The sequence below is a fragment of the Gekko japonicus genome, unplaced genomic scaffold, assembly GCF_001447785.1.
Source record: "Gekko japonicus isolate JY-2015 unplaced genomic scaffold, Gekko_japonicus_V1.1 scaffold509, whole genome shotgun sequence".
NCBI classification, from domain to species: Eukaryota; Metazoa; Chordata; class Lepidosauria; order Squamata; family Gekkonidae; genus Gekko; species Gekko japonicus.
Window position 1 is genome coordinate 402322 of NW_015168664.1, and position 27752 is coordinate 430073.

Here is a 27752-nt window from a genome sequence, read left to right on the forward strand (position 1 = left end):
ATTGCCTTGTTCTTTTAGCCAAGATGCCTGTTCAAGCATTGCGTTTGAATTTTCAAGAGGTAGTTAGCCTCTAATCTGGGATAACCAGGTTTGATTCCCCACTCCTCCACTCGCAGCTGACAGGCCATAGTTCTGTCAGAGTTGTTCTTGAAAAAGAGCAGTTTCTGTCAGAGCTCTCTCAGACCTCTCGGTCGAAAGAGCGACTCCCCCCTAGTGCGCCCTAAAGTGCCCCGGATCCGAGCTCCTCTCTTCTGAGGGGCTCGTTCGGGTCTCCGCTCGCGCGGATTCCCTCCTCCACCGTGGGCGGGCGAGGCGCCCTCGGGAGCGACCCGAGGAAGCGTCCGCCATGCGCGGGAGCCAGACCGGAAGCCCAACACAGTACTTCTGTTTGAGCTAGACATCTGGAATTACCCTTCAAAATTTGTGAAAATATGGTTCTCAGCTCTAGAATATTTAGCATCTCATACAGAATTTAGATCTACTTTAGATACTATCAATACTGTATACTGATTTCTTTTTAAAGATTTTGTATGTTTTTTCTTTTTCTCTGTATTATTCATAATGTATTACTATATCTGTTACCTGCTGTTACTATTTCTTATGTATATATTTGTTTTTATTTTTTTCTTGAATTTTCTCATTTATGTATTTGGATATATATTCCAATAAAATTCGGGGGTGGGGGGGTTGTGAGCAAGCGATTTGGCTACTGGATAAATTAGTTTGCTCTGGAGCCATCCTTCCTGAGGTAAGACAAAAATGTGTGAGCCAGAGGCTAAAAAACTGTGAACTAGCTCACACTAACTCAGCTTAGAGGGAACACTGGTCTCATGCCATGTTGGGCTTCAAAAGTCAAAATGAACAACTTGAATTGGGCTTGAGAGTAGCCAGTGTAATTGCTGTAATATTGGGGTCATGTGCTTCCGATCGCTGGCCCCAGCCACCAGCCTAGGTGTAGCATTCTGCACCAGCTGCAGCTTTTGAACAGTCTTCAAGTGTAGTCCCAGGTAGAGTGCATTGCAGTAGTCCAGTATAGATGTAACTAAGGCATGGATCACTGTGGCGAGATCTGACTGATCCAGAAAGGTACACAGTTGACACACCAGGTGAAACTGGGCAGAAACACTGAACCATTACAGCCACCTGGTTGTCTTAAGGTGACTGCTGTGTTAGGTAGCACTCCCAAGTTGCAAATCTAGTTTTTCCAAGGAGAGTATAACCCCATCCAAGACAGGAGAGAACTGAAATCCCTGATCTGCCTTATGTTAATCCAGAGCACCTGTGTCTTTTCAGGATTAAGTTTCAGCTTGTTCACCCTTATCCAGCCCATTACTGACTCCAAGCACTAGTACAGAACATCAACAGCATATTTGGAATTAGGTGGGAAAGAAGGGTAGAGATGGGTATCATTTGCATATTGGTAACACCAAATCATTTGATGCTCAGTATAATGTTAATATTTTGAGTTATGTAATACTGCGTCTTGCTACATCCAGAAAAATTATCTTTGTACCCTGACATTTCTCCATTGTAACACAAAGAAAGGTAAAACCTCTGCTTTTTAAAAATGTTTTGTGCTTGCTATTTGTATATATTATTTCTAGAGTGATCTTATTCTGCTTGTAACGCTAGCAGCAACTTGGTAGAGTTAGTTGATTCTAATATGCAAACAGAGAGCTGCAACTGGTAGATCAGTTTGCTGTTTTAGAGATCTGATAGGCCACTGATTCTTGGATATATGAAGTATCTTTTGCCTGCTTGTTAAACAGAGGGTTAGTGTTCATTATTTTTCAGGAGCATAGTGGTATATGATTTCTGATGAGGACAAAATTACATTGTGTGTAATTGTTTGGCATATAATAGGTTGGATGAAGGTTTCTGTCAGAGCAGGAGGAGCCAGCAAATGCAGTTCCTTGGTTTCTTTCCTCCTGGAAGCTCCTTCCAGCCTTGGGAAAGTTTATTCCTAATATTGTGGGATTCCACATACACTAACAGTCACAGAGGTTGGGCGGGGCTACAGGGTGGTGAAGGAAGCAGGGGAAATCGCAAGGGAAAGATTTACTTTCCTTGAGTGAATGGATTGCTGGGGTTTACTGTTTGTTACAAAAATTGTATGAGTGTAGATAAACAGTTTGCATTAGAGGAAATGTGTTGACATTTACTTGCCTCTTAAATGGGAGCTGAAGTTCTGCAGTAGAGACATCACCTTTACGTTCTGGATTAGATCCTAAGACTCACCAACTCATTCTGTTGCTGTTTTCTTCTGTGTGCTGCTTCAGTGTTTTGTCAGTATTTCCTGGTTCTTTATCTATCTAGAATAGTTGGAAGGGAATTTAAAAATGTCCCAGTATCTACTTATTTGAATGCATGCTTTGAAGGTAGAATTCTCTTCTTTCTAGTACCTCTGTTATGTGCACATGTACATATCTCAGTTAAATAAAACCTATCTAGAAAATATATAATGAACACTTCAGGTATTTAAATCTTTCAAAGTACATGAACACAAATGTTCCTTTAAAAGAAGACTCTAGCCATGAAAATCAATGGCTCCATGAAATAATGTCACCAGCCATAACATGAATATAGCCGGAGGGGGGGGGGTGTTGCAGAACAAATGATGGCTTGTATTCCTCAGGAGGCTTACATAGACAGAACAGATTTCTTCTGGTGGAGCATGACTTTTTTGCTTCCCCCTTCCTGCTACAGCCCAAAATGCTGCTTTCGGGGGACAGGGAGCCCCTAGATATGGTAATGGGGGGAGGGGCGTTTGGATTCCCTTCCCTACAGCACTAACCTTTCACATACGTAAGAGAGTAACAAAAAAAACATGTCTTCAGTACATGCAAAGAAACCACCAGTCCATCTGTGTTGGTTTTGTGTGTTCTACAAATGTTGGGCACAGAGCAAGCAAAGTTTTGTACTTTTTTTCTTTTATTCCATGTCTTCACTATTAACAAAGACCTCTATGCTAGTCCACCTTTTTTTACATAATGGTTGAGAAGCTTGGTGCAGTGCAGCCATCTTGGTGGCCCTTGTGAGGGCAGAAAGGCAGGGTATACATTTTGTAAATGTCTTTAATTTTTCCTCTGTTGCTACTATTCCTGCCAGAATCGTGTCAGCTTTGAAATTATAAGAATGAGATTGTGCAATGAGAAACTTCTCACACAATACACGTGGATTTGACTCATACATTTCACCAATGGACTATTCCTTATTACTCTAGTGATATAAGTTTTGTTTCCTTGTAGCAAAATGCAGGAAAGCACAGTTCTTTCAGAAGCAATAAAGGCTCAGAATTGTGCATTTTAGACACAAATTGGCTTCTGAAAACTCATTCATATGACCAAGCTGCCTTCAAAATGCACTACTTTATTTTTTGGAGTGTTTTTTTTTTTTTTTTTTTTTTTTTTGCATTTCTCATATATGTGTATGTGAGTTTGTGTGTGCACCTAGTAGTCATGGCAACCTCTGGTCACTGACCCCTACTGGGGGCCTGGATGATATTTAGAGAGGTGGCTGCCTTGCCCCTACCTCCCACTTCCCACCTCTGGTATTTCAAGAAGGTCTCCCATCCAAGTACTTGCTTGTCGACCCTGCTGAAGTTCCGAGATCTGATGAGTTCAGGCTTGCCTGGGCTATCCAGGTCAGGGCAAAATGTACTACTTTTGAGCTGAATCTGAACACATTCTCACTCACTGATTTAAAGTCTGGTAATAGTGTATGTGTTGTAGTGTGTAGGTGCTGTGTTAAAATGTTTAATTTTGACACATACATTGGGAAATGAAAGTAACTGGGAGGGTACAGATATGTTCCAATACAAAAAATGTAGATTTGTGTATACAAAAATGATACTTTGGATTCGATGGGTTGGGGCTATTGGAGGTAAGCCTATGTTACCAAATTCCTCTCAAGCGCGAGGTTTTTGGGGTGGGAGGGGTGCAATTTATGTCCCTTGCTCTCTGACTCCAGGATTCAAATATATTTGAAGTCCCTTTTTTAAATTTCCAGTTGGTTTCTACAAAATGCAAATGAGAGGAGTTTGCAGAATGGATCTCTTTCACATCACTGTGCAGTCTCTTGTACAATTTCTGCCTTTTTGAAAGCACAGGGTGAGAGAACTGTCTCCAGTGTGTGTTAGAAAGAAGTCTCCATGTTGTGCTAAGTTTTGGAGCAGGCAGAAAGCTGTGGGAATATTAGAAATCAAAGGGACCACAACAATTTACTGGTGCTGAATTAAATAACCCTTTCCTTTCCCAAGTTCTTCGAATGTGACAGTAAACATGGGGTGGGAGGGCGCTTCCACATTAGTACCACTGGTCTCTCTTATGCTCCCTCTGCCTACTGTAGCTCTGCCCAGAGAAAGTCTAACCCATATCTTGACATTCACAGACAGTGTGCAGTGGGATCTGTGCAGATCATCCCAAATTTGTGGACCACTGGCTAAATTCTAGTCTCCAAGATAATTGCTTGCTGTGTAGTTCGAAGTTCATCTTCACTTTTCTTGATGCCTTAAGTTCAACTCAGTCTAAAACAGGCAAGGTAAATGGGACCTAATGCAGCCATAAATAACCTCTTCAGGAGGATTTTCACTGGTTTGGCAGCAGTTTTGTACTGCTTTGCTTGATCGTTTGGGTACTTGTCTTTTTTGAGATTCGCGTCCAGTAGCATCTTAAGGACTAACAAGATTTCCAAGGTATAAGTTTTTGAGAGTCAAAGCTCCCTTCATCAGATACTCCTTTAATCTTTTAGAGAGCTTTTAGAAGAGCCTCTTTTTCACCTTCTGTGTCCCTTGATGGATTCATGGTAATGGACAGCCCAGCCCTATGCCAGTGTCTTGCTGATGCCGGGTGTAGGTTTAGGATATCAACTGTCCTTGGCCAGCAGGAAAATGACAGGAAAAAACCTTACTACTTTGTCAAAGTAAAGGCATAGCAAATAGCACTGAAATACATTATGGCACTGCTAACATCCCCAGATTGCAGAACAGCGTGCTGATTTCCCTGTGCCAGTTATGCATAGAGAGAGCCAATCCTCACAGAGTGATGCCAGTACATCTCTATGACATCACCATGTCCCACTACATACACACACCTTAGAACATGGAAGGCACAAATATACCACAGCACCCTCAGCTGTATGAGGAACCGTCCTGTACCTAGTAGGAGCCCTGCAGACTAGAAACTCAATTCTCTTTTGACTGTTGGGTAGACGGAATGAAGGGTGGGCAACATGAGCTTTAAAGAGCTCCCTTTTTGTACAACATGCTTTTTCTCCAGAGTTTCCCTTACCTGACTTCCTACTTCAGTGTTGTATGTGTTGTGCATGGCATAAAGACAGGAAAAAAAAATCAAGTGCACCATGCCTTGTCATCTGAGACAGGTTTCTTGGCTGCAGGAGGGTTGCCAGGTCTGTTGGAAATGCCGGGGGGGGGGGCGTTCTGGGAGCCGGAAGTGTTGTCACACGAAATGCCTATGCCACCCGGAAGTGATGTGGGCATGTCAGGGGCAACGCTCTGGGTTTGGGGCAAAACTCTATAGTAAAATCAGCCTCAAACTGTTGTAAAATTTTTCCCCCAAACCCGAGTGCCTCCCCCCCCCCCCCCAATGTCACTGTCGTGCCTCCGTCACTTCCGGGTGACGCAGGCATGTTACGTTTATTTCTGGCGACATTGCTGTGTTTTGAGGTGGAATTTCCTGCAAAACCGGATGATCCCCTTGCCTCCAACTGGGGAATGGCAATCCTAGGCTGCAGTTCAAGTAATGCTATAGGTGAATTGTAGTTGACTTCAGAGTTAGTTGGAAGAGCTTAGATCCTGTCTAAATTGTGAGACGAGGGGCATTAGTTACCATTCTAAGACTCTTCATCAGGGTCTTATGATTGTGGTGTTAATGATGAGTACAGAAAACTGATAGGGTGTGGAGAAATGGGTACAATTATCTACATTATTCTAATTATTTATTGGTTTTAGTTTTCAGTTGACCAAAGAAATGGTGATGGAGAAGCCAAGTCCCCTGCTGGTTGGGCGGGAGTTCGTGAGGCAATATTATACCCTGTTGAATCAGGCACCAGATTACTTGCACAGGTAAAAAAATCTAATTTGGGCATAGTTGTTCTTTGTGGTATATAAGCTGGAAAGTATGTGTAATTAGCAGCTGGTTAAGGAGTATGAAATTGTTGCTGGTACCTGTGTTGTGGTACCTGTGCTTTTCTATACATTGTTCCATTCTTTTTAGCAGCCTGGCTATTAATAAATTTAAAATTATAGGGGGTTCTTTTTAAAAACCTAATCTCAATTTTTAAAGATCAGTTTGGACGATATTACATTTTAAAAAAAAAACATTAAAAAAACAACAACACCAAGCCTCTGTGTAACTTCAAAAGTTTTATGGCCTTATTGGTGTGCCCCTTTCACAAATTTTAACTGACCAGTTTTTCTTGTCCATAACAGTACTTATTTATGTGCAGCTGTGTAGGACTTTGCAAGCTAACAATAACATCTCCTCTACCTCCTACCCTGTTTTAATTGATGTGGGATTTGCTGGATCTTAGATGATAACCTTTTTCCTTCCAGGGCTCAGACTGAGAACATACGAAGTAAAGTTTAGCTTTTGTGCATCAGTAAAAGAGCTTGAAGCCATAGGATGTTTTGAGTAGCTTTTAATTCCATATCAAAGCAGTTTCCATACTGACCTCTGTTAAAGCACATGCTGTTTCTGCAGCACTCCTGCACTTTATTACAGCAAATGCAAACCGTGAATTGTGATAGATTTTACAGGTTTCTCTATGAATTAGTGTTAGGGAAAAGAAAAGGTAAATATTAGATAAGAGTGCCTTCAAAAGACCTAGAATTATACAGACTTTATCTTAATTTTCTGGGTCCAAAAAGGATACAAAGAGTACAGTTCTTTACAAAACAAAATAGGAGGCTTTGTAAAACTACTGGCAGCATATGTGTCAAACAGTGAACTGAATATGTCCAGTACATGTAATTATTTTTTTGTAAAGGCACATGCTATGGCATGTGCTGCATATCAGGCCTACAAATCATTCCCTTACAGCAACCTGGAATCACCAGTGATGACCATGCTATTTGTTAATAGCAAGCCTGAATTTAGGTGGGTGGGAAATCTTGCTGTACTTCATTCCTTGGAGGCAGTTGAAGAATGAATGGTCGCTGAAAATGGTTTGACAGATTATTGCTTTTACCGTATCTATACCTCAGTCAGATTGAGCCAGTTAGCCTAATGTCCATCCCGGGCCAACTAGTAGAAACTGTAATCAAAGATAGAATTATTATTGTTGTTGTTGTTGTTGTTACCCTGCCCTCCCCGCAAGTGGGCTCAGGGCGGCTTACAGCGATGGCACCAATTGCCAGTAAAACCAATAAAACAACATAGAACAATACAATACAGATAAAAACATAAAAACCATAAGGTGCTATGTATTATTTATTATTAGGCACATAGAGGAACAAAGCCTGCTGAGGGGGATTCAGGTCAGCTTCTAGAAAGGGAAGTCCTGCCTTACCAACCTTTTAGAGTTAAACTAGGGGGGACAGGATAGAGGGTTATATACGTGGGATGGAGAGAGAGCTGACAAATAACTTTTTTGCTCTCTCCCAAAATACTGGAACCCATGGGCATCCAATGAAGCTGATAGGCAGTAGATTCAGGACGGACAAAAGGAAATACTTCTTTACCCAGAGAGTGATTAAAATGTGGAATTCGCTGCCAGAGAATATAGTGATGGTCACAGGAATAAAAAGCTTTAAAAGGAGATCAGATAGATTCGTGGAGCATAGGTCTATCAATGGCTACTAGCCATGGTGACTGAGGGGAACCTCCATATTCAGAGGCAGTAAACCTCTAAATCCCAGAGCTAGGAGGCAACATCAGGGAAAGATCTAAACCCCTATGCCCTGTTGCCCCTCCAGGGGAACTAATTGGCCACTTTGTGAGACAAGATACTGGACAAGATGAGCCACTGGTCTAATCCAGCGGGGCTCTTCATATGTTCTTAACCCAGAGATTGTTGTGCCTGAAACCAATAGTGCTGACATTTTATTGCATTGAGGGCCCATGTAGTGAATTGGACTTGTACATAGTGAACTGTGTGTAAAATTATTCCCTCACAGATTTTATGGAAAGAATTCCTCTTACGTCCACGGTGGTTTGGATTCAAATGGAAAACCAGCGGATGCAGTCCATGGGCAGTCTGTAAGCGTTTGTGAAATTGTTTTGTAACTGACTGTGAAATGTGATTAAGTCAGTATAAATGTTCAGAAAGCATTTCAAATTGGTTAGCATCTTGCATGTGTGTGAGAAAAGGTAGCATCATACTGTTGTATTAATGCATCACAAATCTGTCAGAAATGTAAATTTCTAGTATCAAGATTAAATTTCATACTGGGAATTTTATTAGCCTTTGTTAATAGTTTTGTGTGGTTTTTCAGTGGTTTGATGCAGATATGTGCTAGATTAGTATACAGAATGTATTTTAGAATAGTGGTGGTATTAATACACAGCTTCTTGAATTTAAATAGAGAAAGTGGTGTCAGTGGAAACAGAAAACTGTACTTGCGAAGTGTCTCATAAGCTTTAATATAATTTCTGTAGGATATCCACAAGAAGGTGTTGTCACTGAACTTTAAGGATTGCCATACAAAGATCCGTCATGTGGATGCTCACGCTACTCTTAATGATGGTGTTGTAGTACAGGTCATGGGCGAGCTCTCTAATAACACTCAGCCATTGCGAAGATTCATGCAGACTTTTGTCCTTGCTCCTGAGGTATGTATCCTGGGGGAACTGATGACAGTGAATCAATATGCTGAATATACATATGTTACTTCTGTGGCACAGGACTGTAGGGCTGGAATGCTGGGTGGTAGGGTTCTTTCTCTGCCATTGCCTGTGACATTGCTATATTTTTGAGTCTTTAGCAACTTGGTTGCCTCTATGTGTCCAGATAACTTTCTTGTCTTGTGTGTACTGTGGCTTAGCTGTCACTGTACAACAAAACTCTCCATACCTAAGTATCTGCCTAGTCTCCTAATAAGTGAGTGAAGTGTTCTTGCTATTTAAGTCAAAAGAGCTGTTATCATTCATAACAGGAAAGTGCTGCTTGCTACAAGGCCTTGATCTAGTGTTTTGTCATCAAGAAATTGCTTAAATTCATGATTAGCAGTGCAATGAGACCAAAGACGTTGAGTTCTTCTACAAAGAATAATGACATTATTTTATTTTCCTCTTTTACTTTGGCCATAATATCTGTGAGATTTCATCCTTGGCACTGTAGAGAATTTCTTCTCCTTGGTGAAGAGGTGGTGTTCCTGGTGTTGGGATAGGCAACATTTTTGGCCTGAGTTTCTTAAAATAGCTCCTGCATGTAAAGATTTTGGTGAGCTTGCAAGCAAGAAGAGGAAATGTGGCTTGCTTTTGGTCAGACATGTTTCGGAGTAAGCTGAGCCCCAGCATTTCTGCCACTATCTTAAGGGCTCGCCTCTATCCTGTCAGTAGATAACCAGTCCTGTGTGCCAAGTAGGGCTGGGGTGATGATGGTTCAGTATGTGTATTGGAGTTGCCTACTATTACAGCATAAATGGATCTTCTTCGTGGTCTCTGTGCATCACACCCTTGGGGATATACTGCGCCTGCGCTGACCTTCTCGGTACCGGTAGCTAGCAAAAGGGATTTTCGCGCCTCTCCCAGGTCACGCGCCGGCTCCACTGCGCATGACCAAGGAGGGGCACGCAGATCCCGCCAGTTCTTTTCTGACCGCCGCGCTGGTAGGACGCCTTCTGCTTCGGTCTGTTAAGTACCTAACTTTCTGCTAAACTTGCGTTTAGTTAGTTTCCTTTTCTTTATTTTGTTTTTTGTAGTTAGCATTTTTCTTCGGTGTGTTTGTTCCTTGTCTTTAACGTTTCCCCCTCCGCTGGCCTATGGCCCCGCGGTGGGGTTGTTTCAAACGGTGTAAGACTTGCGGCCTTAAAATATCTCCCACCGACGGGCATTCGCTTTGCCTCGTCTGTTTAGGGGAGTCGCACTGTGTTTCTAAGTGCGGACATTGCCAGAAATTCTCGAACCAGACGAGAAAAAACAGGGCAGCTCGTCTGCACTTGGCTTTGATGGAGAAGGCGCTATCTCCACAGTCGTCTTCGCCGTTGGACACGTCCGGGCACGCCTCGATGTCCACCCTGGCTGCGGACACTTGTCCTCCCGTTTCGGGACCATCGACGTCGACGGTCGCAATCGATGCTTCGGCACCGAAACGATCGACGCCGATAAAAGACCACCCCGTACCTTCCAAGATCCGGAAGCAGGGGATATCTGATGCCGTACCTTCCAAGATCCGGAAGCAGGGCAAAGACTCACAGCAGTCGAAGAAACCTAAAACGGACAAGTCGAAAGTCCATAAGGTTTCAGCTAGTCAAGGTCGAGATCTCACGCAAGAACCTCATCACCTGATTGGTTCAGATCTCGACATCGACCTTACTCAGCAGACAAATCAGTCGCAATCTGATATGTCGAGTCGTCAATCCTCTCATGCTTCCCCGGAACGTGGAGTCGATGATCGACACCGACCGGCATCCCCTACTTTAACCTGGGATGAGAGACAGTGGCATTACTTGTATGGAAGCCGATACCCATACCCATGGGCTTTTCCTCCACCACCTCCACCTGACTGGGATCGTCAATCGGTGTCATCCCGCATCTCGCAGTTTCGGGATCGATCCTCGGTATCGAAGCAGTCCATGCCGATACATCCACCAGACCCGGCTGCACCCCCGGTCAACATGCCGACAACGCATCAACCGGAATTACCCGGATCATCCCCGGAACCATCCAATGTATCCTCCGATTCAGACGACTCCTCTGAACATATAGAGGACGTGAACATACAATCCACCCCACAGGATGTGGAAGCGGATCTGCCTATTTCTCCATCAGAGGATGTTAAGTCATATGGAGACTTTGTTCAACGTATGGCGTTGGACCTGTCTATGACTCCTACTCTCGTTGCCAGTTTCGTGGATGACAATGTTTTTGACATTATGCATTCCAACACTTCGCCTTCTGTGGCTCTTCCAATGACAAAAGTCCTCTTACAAACTACTAAGGACTTTTGGACCCATCCAGCCTCCATTACTGTATCCAATAAACGTCTGGATCACATGTACAAGATCCAAGAATCTGGGGCTGAGTTTCTATACACGCATCCTAAACCCAATTCTTTGGTCGTATCGTCGTCCACGAAAGGAAAATCGAGTCACTCAACGCCATCAGATAAGGAAGGAAAGAAGTTGGACTCGGTGGGCAGAAAATTTTACACTGTCGGTGCAATGGGCATTAAAACGGCAAATTATGCAGCCTGCATGGGCCGCTATCAGTTCAATTTGTGGAAACGCTTAAACGACTTCCTTCCACATGTACCAAAGGAATGTCAGCCTCAGATTAAGAGGCTTCAAAATGAAGGGATGGTACTGGCTAGACATCAAATTAGTGCTGCCAAGCATTCCTTGGAATCTGCTAGCAAGACTCTAGCAACTTCCGTAGCCCTACGCAGACATGCCTGGCTCCGTTCCTCCTCATTGCCATATGATACCAGATCGTCGGTGGAGGACCTTCCTTTTGAAGGCTCTGGACTGTTTAGTTCCACCACTGATACGGTATTACAGGAAATGGATAAGAGTATCAAGACGTCTAAAAGTCTGGGAATCTCTCCCCCAACTAAATACCCTAAGACCAAGCAATGGCCTAGACAATCTTGGTCTTCTAGACAACCGTACAACAAATCGCCTACGGATCAATGGCAAAGACCTCCCTCTTCTCAGTCAAGGTCTTTTCCCCCTAAGAATAAAGGACAATCATCGGGTGCCTATAAGTCGAAGTTTCCCAAGAATCCCAAACAGGGGCTTTGACTTCAGCCTTACTGCTCATACTCGCCTCGCTCCCTTTCTTCACGCATGGCTGGACATTTCTACAGACAAATGGGTTCACTCTATAATAAGAGATGGCTATCTCATAGAGTTTTCTCAAATCCCCACAATTTCCCATTTCGTCGGAACTCCAACGTCACCTGTCCTGATGCAAGAAGTACGATCTCTGTCACTGAAAAACGCTATAGAGATAGTCCCGGCGGCAGATCGTTGCCACGGGATTTATTCCAGATATTTCACGGTCCCCAAGAAGGACGGAGGACTTCGTCCAATTATGGATCTAAGATTTCTCAATCGATTCATTGTTTACAAAAAGTTTCGTATGACCACTTTGCAAAGTATTTTACCACTCCTGCCTCCAGGGACATGGATGGTCACTTTAGATCTCAAAGACGCTTATTTTCACGTCTCCATCCATCCTCGTCACAGAAAATTCCTCAGATTCACGGTCGGAGAGGACCATTATCAATTCAAAGCCCTCCCCTTCGGGCTCTCTACCGCCCCCAGGGTTTTCACGAAGGTAATGGTGGTTGTCGTCGCCCACCTTCGTCTTCAGGGCATTCAGATTTTTCCGTACATAGACGACTGGTTAATGGTGGCAGATTCAAAGGACTGTCTCCTTCAGCACATCACCATTACACTGTCGACCCTATCCTCCCTTGGAATTCTAGTCAATTTGCAGAAATCCATGCTGCAACCTGCAACTCGCGTGCAGTTCATAGGAGCTGTCATAGATTCCCTGGCCACTCGGGCCTACCTTCCTCGCCAACGGGCAGATACCATTCGTCTGGAAATTCGACGTTTGTTCCGATCCAATGTGACATCAGCAGTCCACGTTCAGCGGATCCTGGGTCTCATGGCAGCCACCACCTCTGTGATCGAGTGTGCACGCCTTCGCATGCGTCCGTTGCAGCTTTGGTTTCTAAAGAAATTTCGCCCCTCCTTTCACCCCCCAAGTCTTCGACTAGTCGTGCCTCCTCAGGTCCTTACCTCCCTGCAGTGGTGGCTCGTGGACACCAATTTGCTGGCGGGTGCACCGTTCCAACCGATTGTTCCCGTGATGTCGATCACCACAGACGCCTCCCTGTGGGGTTGGGGTGCTCATACGGACGACACTTGTGTGGGTGCTCCATGGCAGCCCCTTTGGAAACGTCATCACATCAACTATCTGGAACTGCTGGCCGTAAAATTTGCCCTCAGATCCTTGCACAAACAGGTTGCAGGGAAAGCTGTGTTAATATTTACGGACAATACAACTGCAATGGCTTATATCAATCGCCAGGGCGGGACAGTGTCCAGATCCCTTTGCAGGCTAGCTATGGACATATGGGAAGAGTGCCTTCATCGGAATATCACTCTCCAAGCTGCCCATCTGCCAGGAACTTTGAACCAGCAAGCAGATTTCCTGAGCAGAGGAGGAGCATCGGACCACGATTGGGAGCTGAATTCAAAGTATCTCCTCCCTCTTTTTCAACGTCTGGGACATCCCCACATCGATGTTTTTGCAACTCGATTCAACAAGAAGTGTCCCATGTTTTGTTCCAGAGCGGGGTTGGACCCTCTGTCACTGGGGGACGGCCTGTTGATATCGTGGGCTCACAACTTTCTGTACCTATTTCCTCCGATTCCGCTGCTTCACAGGGTGTTGGTGAAAATACAACACGACAAGCCCCATTGTCTTCTAGTAGCCCCCTGGTGGCCTCGGCAAGTTTGGTTCCCGACACTGTTGAGGTTAGCCAAGGGATCCTTTGTACACCTGCCGCAGGAGTTGGATCTCCTCCAGGCTCAGGAGGGCCAGGTCCTTCACTACGATCCTCTGAGTCTCAAGCTGACTCTGTGGGAAATACGCTTTCAGTGATGGACGCTCGTATCAATGATGTCTTGTTGAACTGTCGTAAACTGTCTACTCGGACTTCCTACACAAGGAAGTGGAATCTATTCCTGCAGTATTTGAATTCCTCAAATCTACCTCCTCCGCCAGTGGATTTGAGGTCTATTTTTGCATTTATTTTGTCCAGAATGGACTTGGGTCTCAGTTTTTCGTCGGTTAAAGTGTATTTAGCTGCGGTGTCAGCTTTTCATCCATCTGTTGATGGGTTTTCAGTTTTCTCGCATCCTCAGACAAAACAGTTTTGTAAAGGCCTTATTCGCCTGTACCCTCCCCGTCGTCCTCCAACCCCGGCCTGGGATTTGGCTTTAGTTTTGCGTTTTTTGATGGGAAAACCTTTCGAGCCATTGGCCACTTGCTCTCTAAAATTGCTGTCACTCAAGACTGCGTTTTTGGTGGCCATTACCTCTGCTCGTCGGGTCAGCGAATTGTCTGCTCTGAGGTGTGATCCACCATACTTAAGTTTTTCCCCACATGGGGTTTCATTGTCTTTGGACATCTCCTTTTTACCGAAAGTTGTTTCGGAATTTCATTTACGTTCAGATGTAGTTCTGCCATCATTTTTCCCGTCTCCTGCTAATGAAGAGGAACGGAAATTGCATTCTCTGGATGTTAAGAGAGCGTTGTTGTTCTATTTGGGCAGGACTAAGTCTTTTCGCCAGTCTCCAGCTTTGTTTGTTGCTCACAGTATGCCCTCCCAAGGGAAGAAGATCTCTTCCCAGAGGCTGTCGAGATGGATTGTGGAGGTGATCAAGCTATGCTACGCTTTGGCTAAGAAACCTCTTCCAGGTCAGCTTCGCGCCCATTCTACGAGGGCGGTAGCAACTTCCACAGCTTTCCTGCGAGGTATGCCGTTGGAGGACATCTGCAACGCTGCGACTTGGGCTACTCCGCTCACCTTCGTGAAGCATTATGCCCTTGATGTCCGGTCTTCTCGTCGTGTGGCGTTGGGTCGGTCTATATTGCAGACGGCGCAGATGTAGGGCCTCGGCCCCTCCTCCAGGTAAGAGTTATTGCTTGCTATTCTCCCAAGGGTGTGATGCACAGAGACCACGAAGAAGATAGACAGGTTGCTTACCTGTAACTGGTGATCTTCGAGTGGTCATCTGTGCATTCACACCACCCGCCCTCCTTCCCCTCTGCTCTCGGCCCTTCATCTTGTTTCTTTGAAGGCTGTTGGGCGGCGGTCAGAAGGAACTGGCGGGATCTGCGTGCCCCTCCTTGGTCATGCGCAGTGGAGCCGGCGCGTGACCTGGGAGAGGCGCGAAAATCCCTTTTGCTAGCTACCGGTACCGAGAAGGTCAGCGCAGGCGCAGTATATCCCAAGGGTGTGAATGCACAGATGACCACTCGAAGATCACCAGTTACAGGTAAGCAACCTGTCTTTATGGTTCCAAAGTGTATACTTAAAATTATTACCTTTCTCACAATACAAGAACTCGTGGGCACTCAATGAAATTGCTGCGCAGTCGGGTTAGAACGGATAAAAGGAAGTACTTCTTCACCCAAAGAGTGATTAACACATGGAATTCACTACCACAGGAAGTGGTGGCGGCTGCAAGCATGGACGGCTTCAAGGGAGAATTAGATAAACATAAGGAGCAGAGGTCCATCAGTGGCTATTAGCCACAAGGTATAGATAGGGACTCTCAGGCTGGGGCAAGTGATGCACTATATTCTTGGTGCATGGGGGGGGCAACAGTGGGAGGGCTTCTAATGTCTTGGCCCCACTGGTGAACCTCCTGATGGCACCTGGTATTTTTGGCTACTGTGTGACAGTGTTGGACTGGATGGGCCATTGGCCTGATCCAGCATTGGCTTCTCTTATGTTTTTATGTTCTTATGTAAATATATTTGTAATGATAACAAGTGGCAGTTCTGGTGTGCTACTTTGCTTTGTAGTTTCTGTGCTCTTTGTATTGCTTAGTAAGGGCTACAGTCCTGAGAACTATGATCTAGTGTGATGTGTAATCTCACCATGTCCCGCCTTCATGATAGATTGTCCTGACACTGAGGTAACCTTGTTGATTTGCCTCTGTTACTGACAAGTATCAATACAGAGCATTATTTATTCATGTGGGTTCCTTGTATTTGTTATTGGCATATAGCCTGAAATATTAGTTGTTCACAAAGTGCTCTTTAACTTGGCCACTTTAGTAATGGGGCGTTTTTCTGCTTACTGTTTAACTGTTGGCTATGCTATTGTGTTTAATGCCACACAAACATGGCCCTATAGTGTTCTTTGTTTCGTACAAGCACTTCAAAGCTGCAAGTCATGAAAAAGCGTTCCATTAACATTGGATCTGCCCTTAATATTTTACCTTTTCTATGTTGAAAGAGGAAAGTTACAGTTAAGCATTATGTTACAAATGAAGAAGGAGCAAAAAGTAATGCATGCATATGTTTACTGTCTCTAAGCAGAAATTGGTTTATCTCAAGAGGAAGTATGAGATTTGGCAAAATGAAAGTGCTTTGATGGTCCAAGACTGTAGATTGTTTTACTGAATGGGCAGGAACTAAAAGTGATTCTGAATGTGTTTGGGACTGGAAATGTCAGTTCTTATGCTTCTGTTAATGTAAGGGAAAGTTCTGTAGATGTAAAACTGACTTTACACCAATGTTATTTATTTGGTGGGAGATGCCTGTGGTTCTTCTGAGCACCATTCCCCAATGTTGCACCTGCCGCATATTTCAGGAAAGTGGGCAAAGCCCTTACCCATGGGGCTCCTGGTTGATAGGTTTCCCTCCTTGAAACAGCCACTGCTAGAGGAAGAGCTAAGCTGGGAGCCTTCCTGAAGTGCAGGCCTCATGCCAGGGATGGAAATAAATGTTACTGTTTTGGTAGCTGGTAATTGTAAATTGGGCTCTCTTTGAGCTGCAGAATAAGTAAAAAGGTAAAGGTTCCCTTGCTCGAAAGCCAGTCGAATCTGACTCATCTCCGTTTCAAAGCCGAAGAGCCAGCACTGTCCGAAGACGTTTCCATGGTCATGTGGCTGGTATGACTAAACACCAAGGTGCACTGAACGCTGTTACCTTTCCACTGAAGCGGTACCTATTTATCTACTTGCAATTTATTGCTTTCAAACTGCTAGGTTGGCGGGAGCTGGAACTAGAGACGGGCGCTCACTCCGTCATGCGGCACACTCGGGTCTCGAACTGCTGAACTACCGACCTTCCACAGTCTGCAGTTCAGCGTCTTAACCACTTGAGCCACTGCAGCTCAATAAGAATAAGCAGAATAAGTACCACTGATTTAAATCATTCAGTCGTGATGGATGAATTCATTTCTTAACCAGTGGCCTTCTCTCTCTGTGTGTAAAGTGCTGTCAGATTGTAGCCAACTTATGGTGACTCCGTAGGGTTTTCAAGGTAACTGATGGGCAGAGGTGGGTTGCCATTACCTGCCCCTGCAAAGCAACCTTGGACCTCGTTAGGGGCCACCCCATCCAAGTACTAAGTAGGGCTGACCCTACTTAGCTTCCAAATTCTGATGAGATTGGACTAGCCCAACTCCAATAGTCAGTTATTGAAAGCAGTAATGGAATTATGGAAAACTTGGGAAAGGTTGAGTTAGGATTAGAAGCTAGTTTTTTTGTTTTGATGACAACCAAGATAAGAAACTCTGAAGAGCATTAGACTAGGTTTTGTGGTAGCAATAATTGGTGAATACCATCATTAATACAAATCCCTGAAAGATGAAAAATGAATCTAGCTCCTAAATTTCTGGGCTGGTTTCTAGAGCCATAGAAAATTTGTCAAGGCCTGATTTATAGTGTTAGAAGGCCATCAGGGTTACATCTTTGTATCCATCATATTTAAACTATTTGGAAATCTCATATGGATCAAGAGATGTTATATTTCCTTACAGTGCAATCCTAAACAGAATTATACTCTTCTAAATTCATTGACGTCTCAGTGGGCTTAGAAGTGTATAACTCCTGGGGTTGCACTGTGAAAACTATTGAATGGTGATATTCTGTTCTGTATGGAAATGGTTTAATTTAGCAGCTTAATCCTCTAAATAACCTAAAACTTTACTGTAAAAATCATTCTTCAAAAATAAGAGATGGCCTCTCTTAATAGCTGCTTAAAAATGTTTAAAGTAAGTGGTTGAACTGCACCTGTGAAGGACAAATAAGCAATGCAAGAGATGTTTCTTGATGGTAAAGCTGGACTACTAATGTGTGTCTGTATTTTAAAATATTTCGAGCTAAGGGGCGACCACTTTCACTTAGTAACTACATTTGTTACTTGCTTAGAAACTGTTCAGTTGGTTTACTGAATGCAATAGTGAAATAGCTGTAGATGGTGAACACATTATCAGGCTAACTTCTGTGGGAGCATTCTCAATCAGCCTTTCTCTTTGGCTCTGTTATATTGGTGAGTCTTGTGTACCCTAGCTCTTGTCTTCCGGTGTCTGGAATGACTCTGTACTAGGTGGAGCATAGTTTGGGGACATCTATGGATTGGAAGTCATGGCCAGGAATTTCTTGTATGATAAAGAGGCAAAACAGAGCTGCCCAACAAGTGAATAGGATTTATGCTGATAGAGTAAAACTACTGTTGTAGTCCCAGAATTAATGAGGGTGATTGATTGAACTTAGTTTTGCCCTTGTTTTGTTTACAGGGATCTGTTGCAAACAAATTTTATGTCCATAATGACATTTTCCGTTATCAAGATGAAGTGTTTGGTGACTTAGATACTGAACCTGCTGAGGGTAAGTAATGTGTTTTATCTTATTCTGTAAAGTTCTGCTAGTATATTTCCCTCCCAGATTAATTGTGAACATTGAACTGTGTATGTTATATCTTAAAGATCTACATTCAACCCGTTTACTGAAAGAAAACAGTTAAAGAAAAGTTAATCTGGTAAAGAAAGCTAAAGTACCCTGTTTCCCCGAAAATAAGACCTACCCCCAAAATAAGCCCTAGCAGGATTTCTATGCATTTGTGGTATAAGCCCTAGTGTGTCTTCTTGAGAAAAAATAAATATAAGACAGTGTCTTATTTTCGGGGAAACACGGTAGCTACTCACTGTTGCTCTTCTGTAACCTTAAGGTTAGACTGTTGCAATGTGCTTCAAGTAGGTTGGTGATGGAAAATGTTTATAAGCTCCAGCTAGTACAGAAAGCTGTGACATGGTTTGCAGTAGAACAGCTAGATATGAATCTAGTAGCACCTTAAGAGACCAGCAAGATTTTGGGGGGAACTTTGTCGAAAGTCTGTACCCCCAAAATCTTGATAGTTTCAGGTGCTACTGGACTCGAATCTAGCTGTTAAATATTTACTTCTTGCTTGTATAATAATGTGAACTACTAGACTGAATGAGTAATGGTATTAATAAGTAACTGTTGATTCTCTATTCCCCTCCCCCCTGCAATTTCCCAGTCTTCTCACAAGACTAGGTGTGGTATATAAGTGTTTTTGAACATTCATGTGCTGTATAGTTGTGAGGGTTGAAACTAATGCAAAGTCACATTCAAATTCTTAAAGATTTATTTAAAAATCTGTTGTACAAATACTGTCAAGTTAAACAAGTATTAGCTGCAGTGATACTCATATGCAAATTATTGAGTTTATTTGACTGTACTGTCAAAATCTTTTTCTTGTCCTTGATGCATCAAATCCTGCTGTTGACACCATCAGAATCTGAGGAAGAGACAGAAGAACCTGAGGAAAGGCAGCAGACCCCTGAGGCAGTTGCTGATGAGTCTGCAGCCTACTATGAGCAGTCTGTCAGGTAAATTCTCACACAATCATTCCACCTCATCTGACCGTTTTGTCTACTAACGTTGGCTGCACTGGTTGAAAAAAGCCTGAAGAATGGTATCTGATTACATATGTTCACTTCTTCATCAACTATATTCGAATGTTACTTGTCTTTTGACTTTGATCTCCCGCTGTGTCAGAATTGACTTTCTCTTTAAAATGTCATCGAACAGGTTGATAAGTGTATTGTTTGTTTGTTTCAGGAAATTTCTGATTTGGGGATGTTATTTTTTTAATTTAAACTGTGCCTGTGAGAAATATTAATGTGGGAACATCAGTTCTCAACATCTGATTTGGGGGAGGATCGTGAAAGTCAGGTTTCTTTTGACCTTGATGGTTACTGTTGTTGTTTTTTAAGCATAAATCTACATGAACTTGTGCTAATTAAATATAAGGAAGGTATGTGTATGTTTGAAGAAGTAATTGTGCACACTTCTAAGAACTGCTGCATGAGGATAGAGGTGAACTGGAGTAACACACTGTTAAGTGCTGCTGTTGAGCAGCGCAAATGAATTGTTACCCATAGTGAATAGATTTCCCTTCCACAGCAATGACTTGGAGGAGCAGTTGGAGGAGCCAGCTGCAGAGGCAGAACAAGAGGCTGAGCCTGAGCCTGAACAGGAGCCAGAGCCGGAGGCCCAGGAAGAAAAACCTGAGCCAGTGCTGGAGGAAACGACTCCTGAGGAAACAGTAGAGAAGAGTCCTTCTCCTGTTCCTGCAGATCCAGCTCCTGTGGTGCAGGAGGACTCTAGGGTAATATGTGAATGACAGTTTCACTGACAATCTTCATCAAGTTTGTTCTTCCACAGTTTAAGGCTGTTTTCTTAAGATCTAGGAGAGATCTGCCAAAAGCTTGCAAAACCCTCATGTTATTCTTATATAGGTTGTGCCACATACATCTTTCTTCTCCCTCATGCTTCCTTGAAGAAAAGCCAGCTGTATGTTTGTCTGGAGAAATTCCTGAAGATTGCGAAAGCAGTCATTTAGATTGTATTGTAATAACAAAGTTCTAGGTAGGGTTGTGCATCATGAAAAAAAATCAATATTTTTCACATGGTGCTGGAAAATATCCATATTCCCTGTTATTCAGTTCCAAAATACCAGTTTGATATTTGGATCCAGGATGGAGGGGGGATTCCAACACCCCTCGAATGAAGCACAACACAAGTTATGGGTTAAACTGGGAATTTTATTTATACATAAGCTGATCTGCACCATCTCATTAACACATTAAAGCACGGGTTGCATTGTGCTTGCAAAACAAGCCTCCTAACAGGGCAAACCCATCCTGGCTCAGGGCCAGGTCTGGGATCCTTCCGGACCTTACTCATCGTGACCCCGCATTCCAGTGCATAGAGGGGAGTGAGGGCACATTCCAGCCCACGACCGCAAAGCCTTAAGGCTTGTCCTATGCCCCCCCCAACCCCAAGGAGGCTCCCAACTGAGTCACCCTGACTGCAAAGCCCACAGGTACCCAATTTGATGAACTCCCCCCCCCCCATCACTGATACCCTGGGGTGCTTGCCAACATCCTCAACCCGTGCTTTTCCTCCCTTGGCCAAACTGAGGAGGGAGGGCAGCCACTGCCAGACCTGGTTGGCAAGCCAGCCCTTGATGGGCCTGGGTTCCTGTGCTGAGCCCCAGTTGGCTCCCAACACCCTCATGCTTCCTCTGAGAAGGTGGGGGGTGGCGGCAAATGCCGGCACCTGCTCCACGGGCAGGCACCAGTCTTATTGTTGTTATTTGGCTCCTTTGTTCCCTCTGGGAAATCTTTCCAAGGAGATGAAGGGGCTATTATTTAAGCAAATGGCACCAAAATTACAGCAGAGCTGATGGTGCCTGTTCACTAAATAACCCTCATGTTTCAAATGAATTGGACCAAGAGGCCACTGAACAAACTGCCCCCCTCCCCGCCATTCTCCATTGCTTCATAGCTAAAGGCCTCTGAATGCATACAGAACCAACAAGCCCAACAGAACCAGTGCAGAAACAGGGAATTACAGCAGAACCATGGAGCAGTGTGGCAGCCCTAACGGGAATGATAACCCCCAGAGTGGATGATGGCCCCATAGCGGCCCCAGTTTGCAGCTGGGCTGTCATTCCAGTTGCAAAACACTTCTACTCTCGGGGCTGTCATTCCACTCTAGGGCCTGTCATATCAGTCCCAGAGCAGTCTGTCTGGGCCCAGAGACCCATCATTCTAAATCTGTTCTGCATTTTCATTGCAAATTTCTGTGCTATAACGCATTTCAGTGAAGCCCATGCAAGTTTGGCATTCTTGGCTCCCATAGTAATCCAGTCAGCATTCCATCATTTCTTGTTGCTGCCAGTAGGCAATCCTGTCATTGGTTTTAGTACATCCCCCAATGTTGAACCAGAGAATTCAATGCAAACCTACTTGATCGAAGAACACAATGTTGCGAGACCAACAAAACCAATTTCAAACCACAAAATTTAAGCCAAACCAAATTTGGCAAGCTGATACCAAGCCCTGGGAAGAAGACACTAACACTGACATTGCAGCAAAATGATAGAAAAAACAGTCCTGGGAGATTTAACACTCTGGTCCCCATTATTCCTGGTTACTCCCAAATATTTCAGGAATTTTTATATAATCGGGTGAAACATGAACCACCTTATCTACAAACAAGAATTCTAAAACTGGATTTGTGGTTTCAGAATCCTAGGCTGTAGTCAAAACGAAAAGCGATTTGAACTTCAACAAGCTAGTTTGTTCTAAATTATTTTGAGCCATGTGTGAGAAGAAAGATGTGGAGAGTGTGTGCAAGCTTGTGGATTTACTGGCTTATTTTCAACATTGAGGCTCAAGAAATGTGGTGATTATTCTCAGTACAGTATGGAGACTGCCATCTCCCAGGTGTCATTCTTGAGAGATTGTCTCCATCCTTAGAGTTATTTAACATCTGGGTCTTGTGAATGGCTAATCTTGAAAACTGCTGCGTTGGAGCATGTCTGTATCTCATCCTAGCTATTGGGAGAACTTGAAAGGAGGTTGCTTGATATATATAAATGGTATAAATGGTTCATAATAATAGAATAAAGGATAAGATTGTGATTTGGGAGTCATTTTGGAAAAAAAATGAAGAAATGTGATGGACATCTTATGTAATTTTGAAGAGCACTGACATCTGGGTTCACTCAGGAATGCTGAAATACTGTTTGTTCCTGTTAGACATCTTCATGGGCATCTGTAACCAGCAAGAATCTTCCACCTAGTGGAGCTGTTCCAGTATCAGGCATACCTCCTCATGTTGTCAAATTACCTGCCTCACAGGTAGGAATACCTTACCTGACCAACTGATGACCTTGGCTGCCAAGGCCCACAGGCTGTAACACAGCGTTAAAATTAATTAGTAAAATTAGTTTGTACTTGGTGGCAATTCTAGCACCAGATAATTATGTTGATACCCAGTTGTTTCAGGAGATCCAAGCTTTTCATTCATTAGTTATAACACAAGTACTAGGGGAAATGCAGTTTTCCCACCATCTGCATTTTTTGCTGTTGCTTTGAATGTGAACTCTCTCAGGTGACATTTCCATAACAATTTGAAGTGTTGTGTATTTTGTTTGCACAAGTGTCCCTTCTACCTATTCTCTAGTGCTCATGGCATTAGTCACTATCACCTCAGATAATGGTCAAATTATTTTAAGGAAGTTTCTTTAAACTTCTCTATCAGTACTGTTCCAGTATATGGCCTCTTAAAATTTTAGAGGGCATGATTAGTCTGGTGCATCATTACAGCTTTTAGGAAGCATCCATACATTTGAAGGGCCAGTGAGACTAGGAAAATTGTGACTGTTTGGAGGTTATATTTGAAATGTTACCTCTATAATAGTGAGGAGTATCTTGGCTACTTAAAGACAAATGAATTTATTATGGAATAAATACACCATCTTTGGGGGAGGTACATGGGGTGCAGCATGGGAAGGAGTACCTTTTCATTAATGCTTCCAGCACAGATTGATTTTCCATATCTCTTCATTCAAAAAAGACTACGCGGAGTGAAGGAGGCCGCCTGCTTTGTGCAGTCTGGCTGTTAAATATATTTCCCTTCCTCCTAAGTTCCTAGGGCCATTAATTGTCATGGTGGTCAAGATCAAGGAATTTATTTATGAGAGATAACATTGCCTGGCTTTTGCATCTCATATTTGTGCTGGTACATTTGTGCAGCCCCGTCCTGAGTCAAAGCCTGAATCCCAGACTCCACCACAGAGACCTCAGCGGGACCAGAGGGTGCGCGAGCAACGGACAAACATCCCCCCACAAAGAGGTCCTAGACCAAGTAAGAGGCATCTTAAAAATATTCCTTCCACATTATCTAGGAATTGAGAGCAGGTAACATAGACCTACTAAATTGGCTGCTATTATATTGACTGTTTTAATTTCTGTGGTGATACTAGAGGCACTCAGTTCTGTAAAATAAACTCAGCCAGACTCTTTGAAGTCTGAAATGCTACAGTGAATCCTTCATTTTGCTTTAAGCAGTAAGCCACTTGGCATGTTGATGTCTCAGGTTTTTGAATGGGAAAATTGTGAGTGTTTGGGATTATATTTGAAATGTTACCTCTATAATAGTGGGGAGTATCTTGGCTGCTTAAAGACAAATGAATTTATTACCGTCTTTATGAACCAGAGTTTAGCTGATCAGAGAGATGCAGTGTTGTGTTCATTTGGCAGAGATATAATTGCACAAAGCTGCAAAGAGAAGCCATAAGGCCAAGCATCGCAAAATATTACAAATCACTGATGAAAACAAGATTCAGTTTTTTAAAAAGGAAAATAAAGCTGGTAAATAATTAAGATCGATCAAATAAAATTCAATCTGCAGTTTAAATTTGTAGCAAGCTTTTGTTCCTTGGGTGCAGCAGACTGAGCTGCAAATTTACCTCTACAGTGATTTTCATAAAGTATTGTGAAAAGGTGTCATAGTTCCTATAAGAAATCAAGTGTCTTCATGCCATTCCAAATCTTAAATGAAATTTTTGCGGTATGTTATCTCTGTATTTTTAATTCAAGTGCGGGAAGGAGAGCAGAGTGATATGGAAACTAGACGGATCGTGAGGTACCCAGACAGTCACCAGCTGTTTGTTGGAAATCTTCCTCATGATGTGGATAAGTCAGAACTAAAGGACTTCTTCCAAAGTAAGTCGCGGACTTTGTTGTTCTATTGGTGGGGCTTTGGGGCTTTGTGTTTAAGAATACATGCTTTTTCTTCAGAACAGTCTAATGTGTGATCAAAGAACTTGGAAATTCTCTTGCAGGTTATGGGAATGTTGTGGAACTACGTATCAACAGTGGAGGAAAGCTCCCTAACTTTGGATTTGTGGTGTTTGATGATCCTGAACCAGTTCAGAAGATCCTGGGCAATAGGGTACATTAAATTCCAGCAAGTAACGTTTAAGTGACACGGGTCATATTTGAAGTCTACTAAAATTGTTAATTTCAAATAACTGTTTCAAGGATGCTAACTAGAATGCTGTTTGCATTGGTTTTCTTCAGAATAGAGATATCCAACAGTCAAGGCCTCATCTAATCCATGCCCAGATTGCATTTAGAAGCAAAACAAAAACCCCTCCCTCCTTTAGGGTAGAGCTGGTGTGTTGGTGTGAATGCCATGTGTTGAGCGTGTATTAACCCTTGGCTGAGCTACAGTGTTAATTTGTGGTGGTGGTTTGAAATCATTGTGACCAGAACACAAAGCTTCCTATAAAATCTTGAATGCATGCAGAAGCTGCAAGTGTTCAGAAGAATTGATGAAGCTTAAGTTCTTTTAAAAAAAATTCATCATGACTTTGGACAAGATTACTTTGGCATCTGGCTAGTCCCAGGTAAGTGGAGATATGGAGGGAAGAGCCCTTTATTCAGGCAGGAGACCTCTTAATTCATAAGAACACTTTATATGATTTGGAGGTCAGGTCTATTTAACATCAGTATCTGCTCTGTGAAATAATACCTCAATTGAATTCAGGTTGTACTTACTGTGATGATTTGCTTTCTTGTGTCCAGGTCACTGATGGTAGTTTACTACTTTTCTCTTACAGCCAATCATGTTCAGAGGTGAAGTGCGCTTGAATGTGGAAGAGAAAAAAACACGAGCAGCCAGGGAGGGTGATCGCCGAGACAACAGACCCCGTGGGCCTGGTGGCACCCGTGGGGGGCTGGGAGGTGGGATTCGAGTGCCTTCACGTGGAGGGATGTCTCAAAAACCAGGATTCGGCACTGGAAGGGGTATTGGGCAACGCCAATGATTGATGTGATGAGACAAACCCTTCTTCCTGCAGATTTGTGAATTTCAGCCTTGGGTATCTTGGAATGTGGCCCTAGCCTGTTATAGACTGCTACGTTTGATACTATTTTGGCCCATTTTGTTTGTGTTTGGTTTCGTGATTTTTTTTCTAGTCCTTGTCCCAGATTCCAGCTTTGTGGAACAATATTTCAGAAAAAATGGATTTTAAAAAGAACTTGAACTGAATCCTTGCTTGCTGCAGACAAATGGACTGGATTTTTTTGGTACCAGTGGTTTTTCCTAATGGAATGTGTGGCTTTTTTTTTTTTTTTTTGGTTATTTTTACTGAAATGGGGAGCGTTTCAGTCAGTGGAATTATCCTTTTCAGCTGCATGTGTTCAGGAGCCTGTAGGAGAACCTAGCACTTGACAACCGTTTCAAGGGCCGGGAAAGCCGCTTATCACTTGGGGAGGGGTGGGAGTGGGGAGTCACTTGAACTTCCCAGCCCTGATCTGGAGGTGTTGCCGCTCGATCAACATTCACCCTTTTCTCTGTGGCGCTGTAAAAATGGAATAAAGGGTATCCATAGAATGTTTTCTTTGGTACATGATCACGAAAAGGAATTCTCACTACTGCTTTACCACTTACAAGGATTGTGGGATAGGTTTTAAATGTCTAGAATTTGACTCTTTAAAACACTCTTCCTGAACTTGTGAAATTTTTTTTTATTGAAATAGGGAGATTTTTCATGTTTAGTTTGTATTTGTATTAAACAAAAACAAAATTGTTGTGCCTTCTATTTATCTCTCATTCCAGTCTTGGCAAATTGTTAAAAAAATAAAAAAGTCTAGATTTGCTTTATCCAGTTTTGGAGTACGTTTAAATCTTTCAAGAGATCTGTTTCTTTCACCCCTCCTCATCGGTGTACATGTTTAGAGAGTTGCACGACTTCTTTTTAATAGACTTATAGGTATGTATTTTTAAAAGATTTTTTGAAGACGTACATGGGCCCAGCTTTATTGACGAAGTCATTAGCTCTGAAGTGAGTGCCTTCCACACTTATGTGACAATGGGAAATGAAACCATAAATCTTGACAGTATGCATATGTTCAGTTTATGTAGTATGTTGCTGTGATGTTAATAGTCATCAATCATTAGCTTTAAAATGACATTCTAATATGGGCTAAACTATAAAATCCTAATGCTGATAATATTCATTTTTCACTGCAATATATTCACAGTATTGGATAAGCTATGGGACCTCTGTCTTTGCTGAATGTATATAAAACAAAATAAAATGCAGAACATTGTAGATGTTGCAGTGCCTGTATGGTCTTCTACGCCATATATTGAGTACATTGCACAGTATACAAGGCTTCTGGATGAACTGGTGCAACATCCTGAAGTAAACATTTTAGGGTATATAGGAATGAACAACTAGATCAGCTTGTGAGCCGTAATTTGTCATTCATCAATGTTTGTCTTTTTTACATGAGGATGGCTGCATAGTTGGGATGTACTGCTCTTAGTGATGTTTATATTATGCAGTGGTTAATGTGATCAAATGCCAATCCTCAAAGTCATAAAGCTTGTAGTTCATTGTCAACTATGTTTTCAGTCTTGTATCTGTAGTCTGAAGAATAAGAATACTGAACACTAAGGTGATATAAATAAATCCAGAGATCAAAATAAAAGTCATATGGTGAATGCTGTTAGAGCTGCTTATGAGGTAGTCTGGGCTGGAAAAAATATACCAAGATTTTAGTGTATTAGTATTTGGATGGGGTTTGTGAATATAGCATAACTGGTGATGTTGAGTTCTTCAGAATTCATCAGAAACTAGAGCAGAATTGTTAGATTACCAGACTGTAAGAAGACCACAAATATTTTTGAAAATGTTATGAATCAC

The 27752-nt window shown here is 42.9% G+C and overlaps 1 protein-coding gene across 3 annotated transcripts in view; it reads left to right on the forward strand.

The window, feature by feature from the left end:
• Positions 1–27229, forward strand: part of G3BP1 (GTPase activating protein (SH3 domain) binding protein 1) — a 56416-nt gene extending 29187 nt beyond the window's left edge. For 2 of the 3 annotated variants that reach the window (XM_015415292.1, XM_015415293.1), the window contains exons 2-12: positions 5969–6082; positions 8135–8216; positions 8616–8789; positions 18454–18544; positions 19473–19566; positions 20144–20348; positions 22789–22890; positions 23788–23899; positions 24634–24759; positions 24858–24988; positions 25659–27229. In XM_015415292.1, coding sequence (XP_015270778.1) covers positions 5988–6082; positions 8135–8216; positions 8616–8789; positions 18454–18544; positions 19473–19566; positions 20144–20348; positions 22789–22890; positions 23788–23899; positions 24634–24759; positions 24858–24988; positions 25659–25865 — 1419 coding nt within the window. In that variant the 5' untranslated portion in view covers positions 5969–5987 and the 3' untranslated portion in view covers positions 25866–27229. The remainder of the gene's footprint in view (positions 1–5968; positions 6083–8134; positions 8217–8615; positions 8790–18453; positions 18545–19472; positions 19567–20143; positions 20349–22788; positions 22891–23787; positions 23900–24633; positions 24760–24857; positions 24989–25658) is intronic. The other variant, XM_015415294.1, reaches the window with a different exon arrangement.
• The last annotated feature ends 523 nt before the right edge of the window (positions 27230–27752 follow it).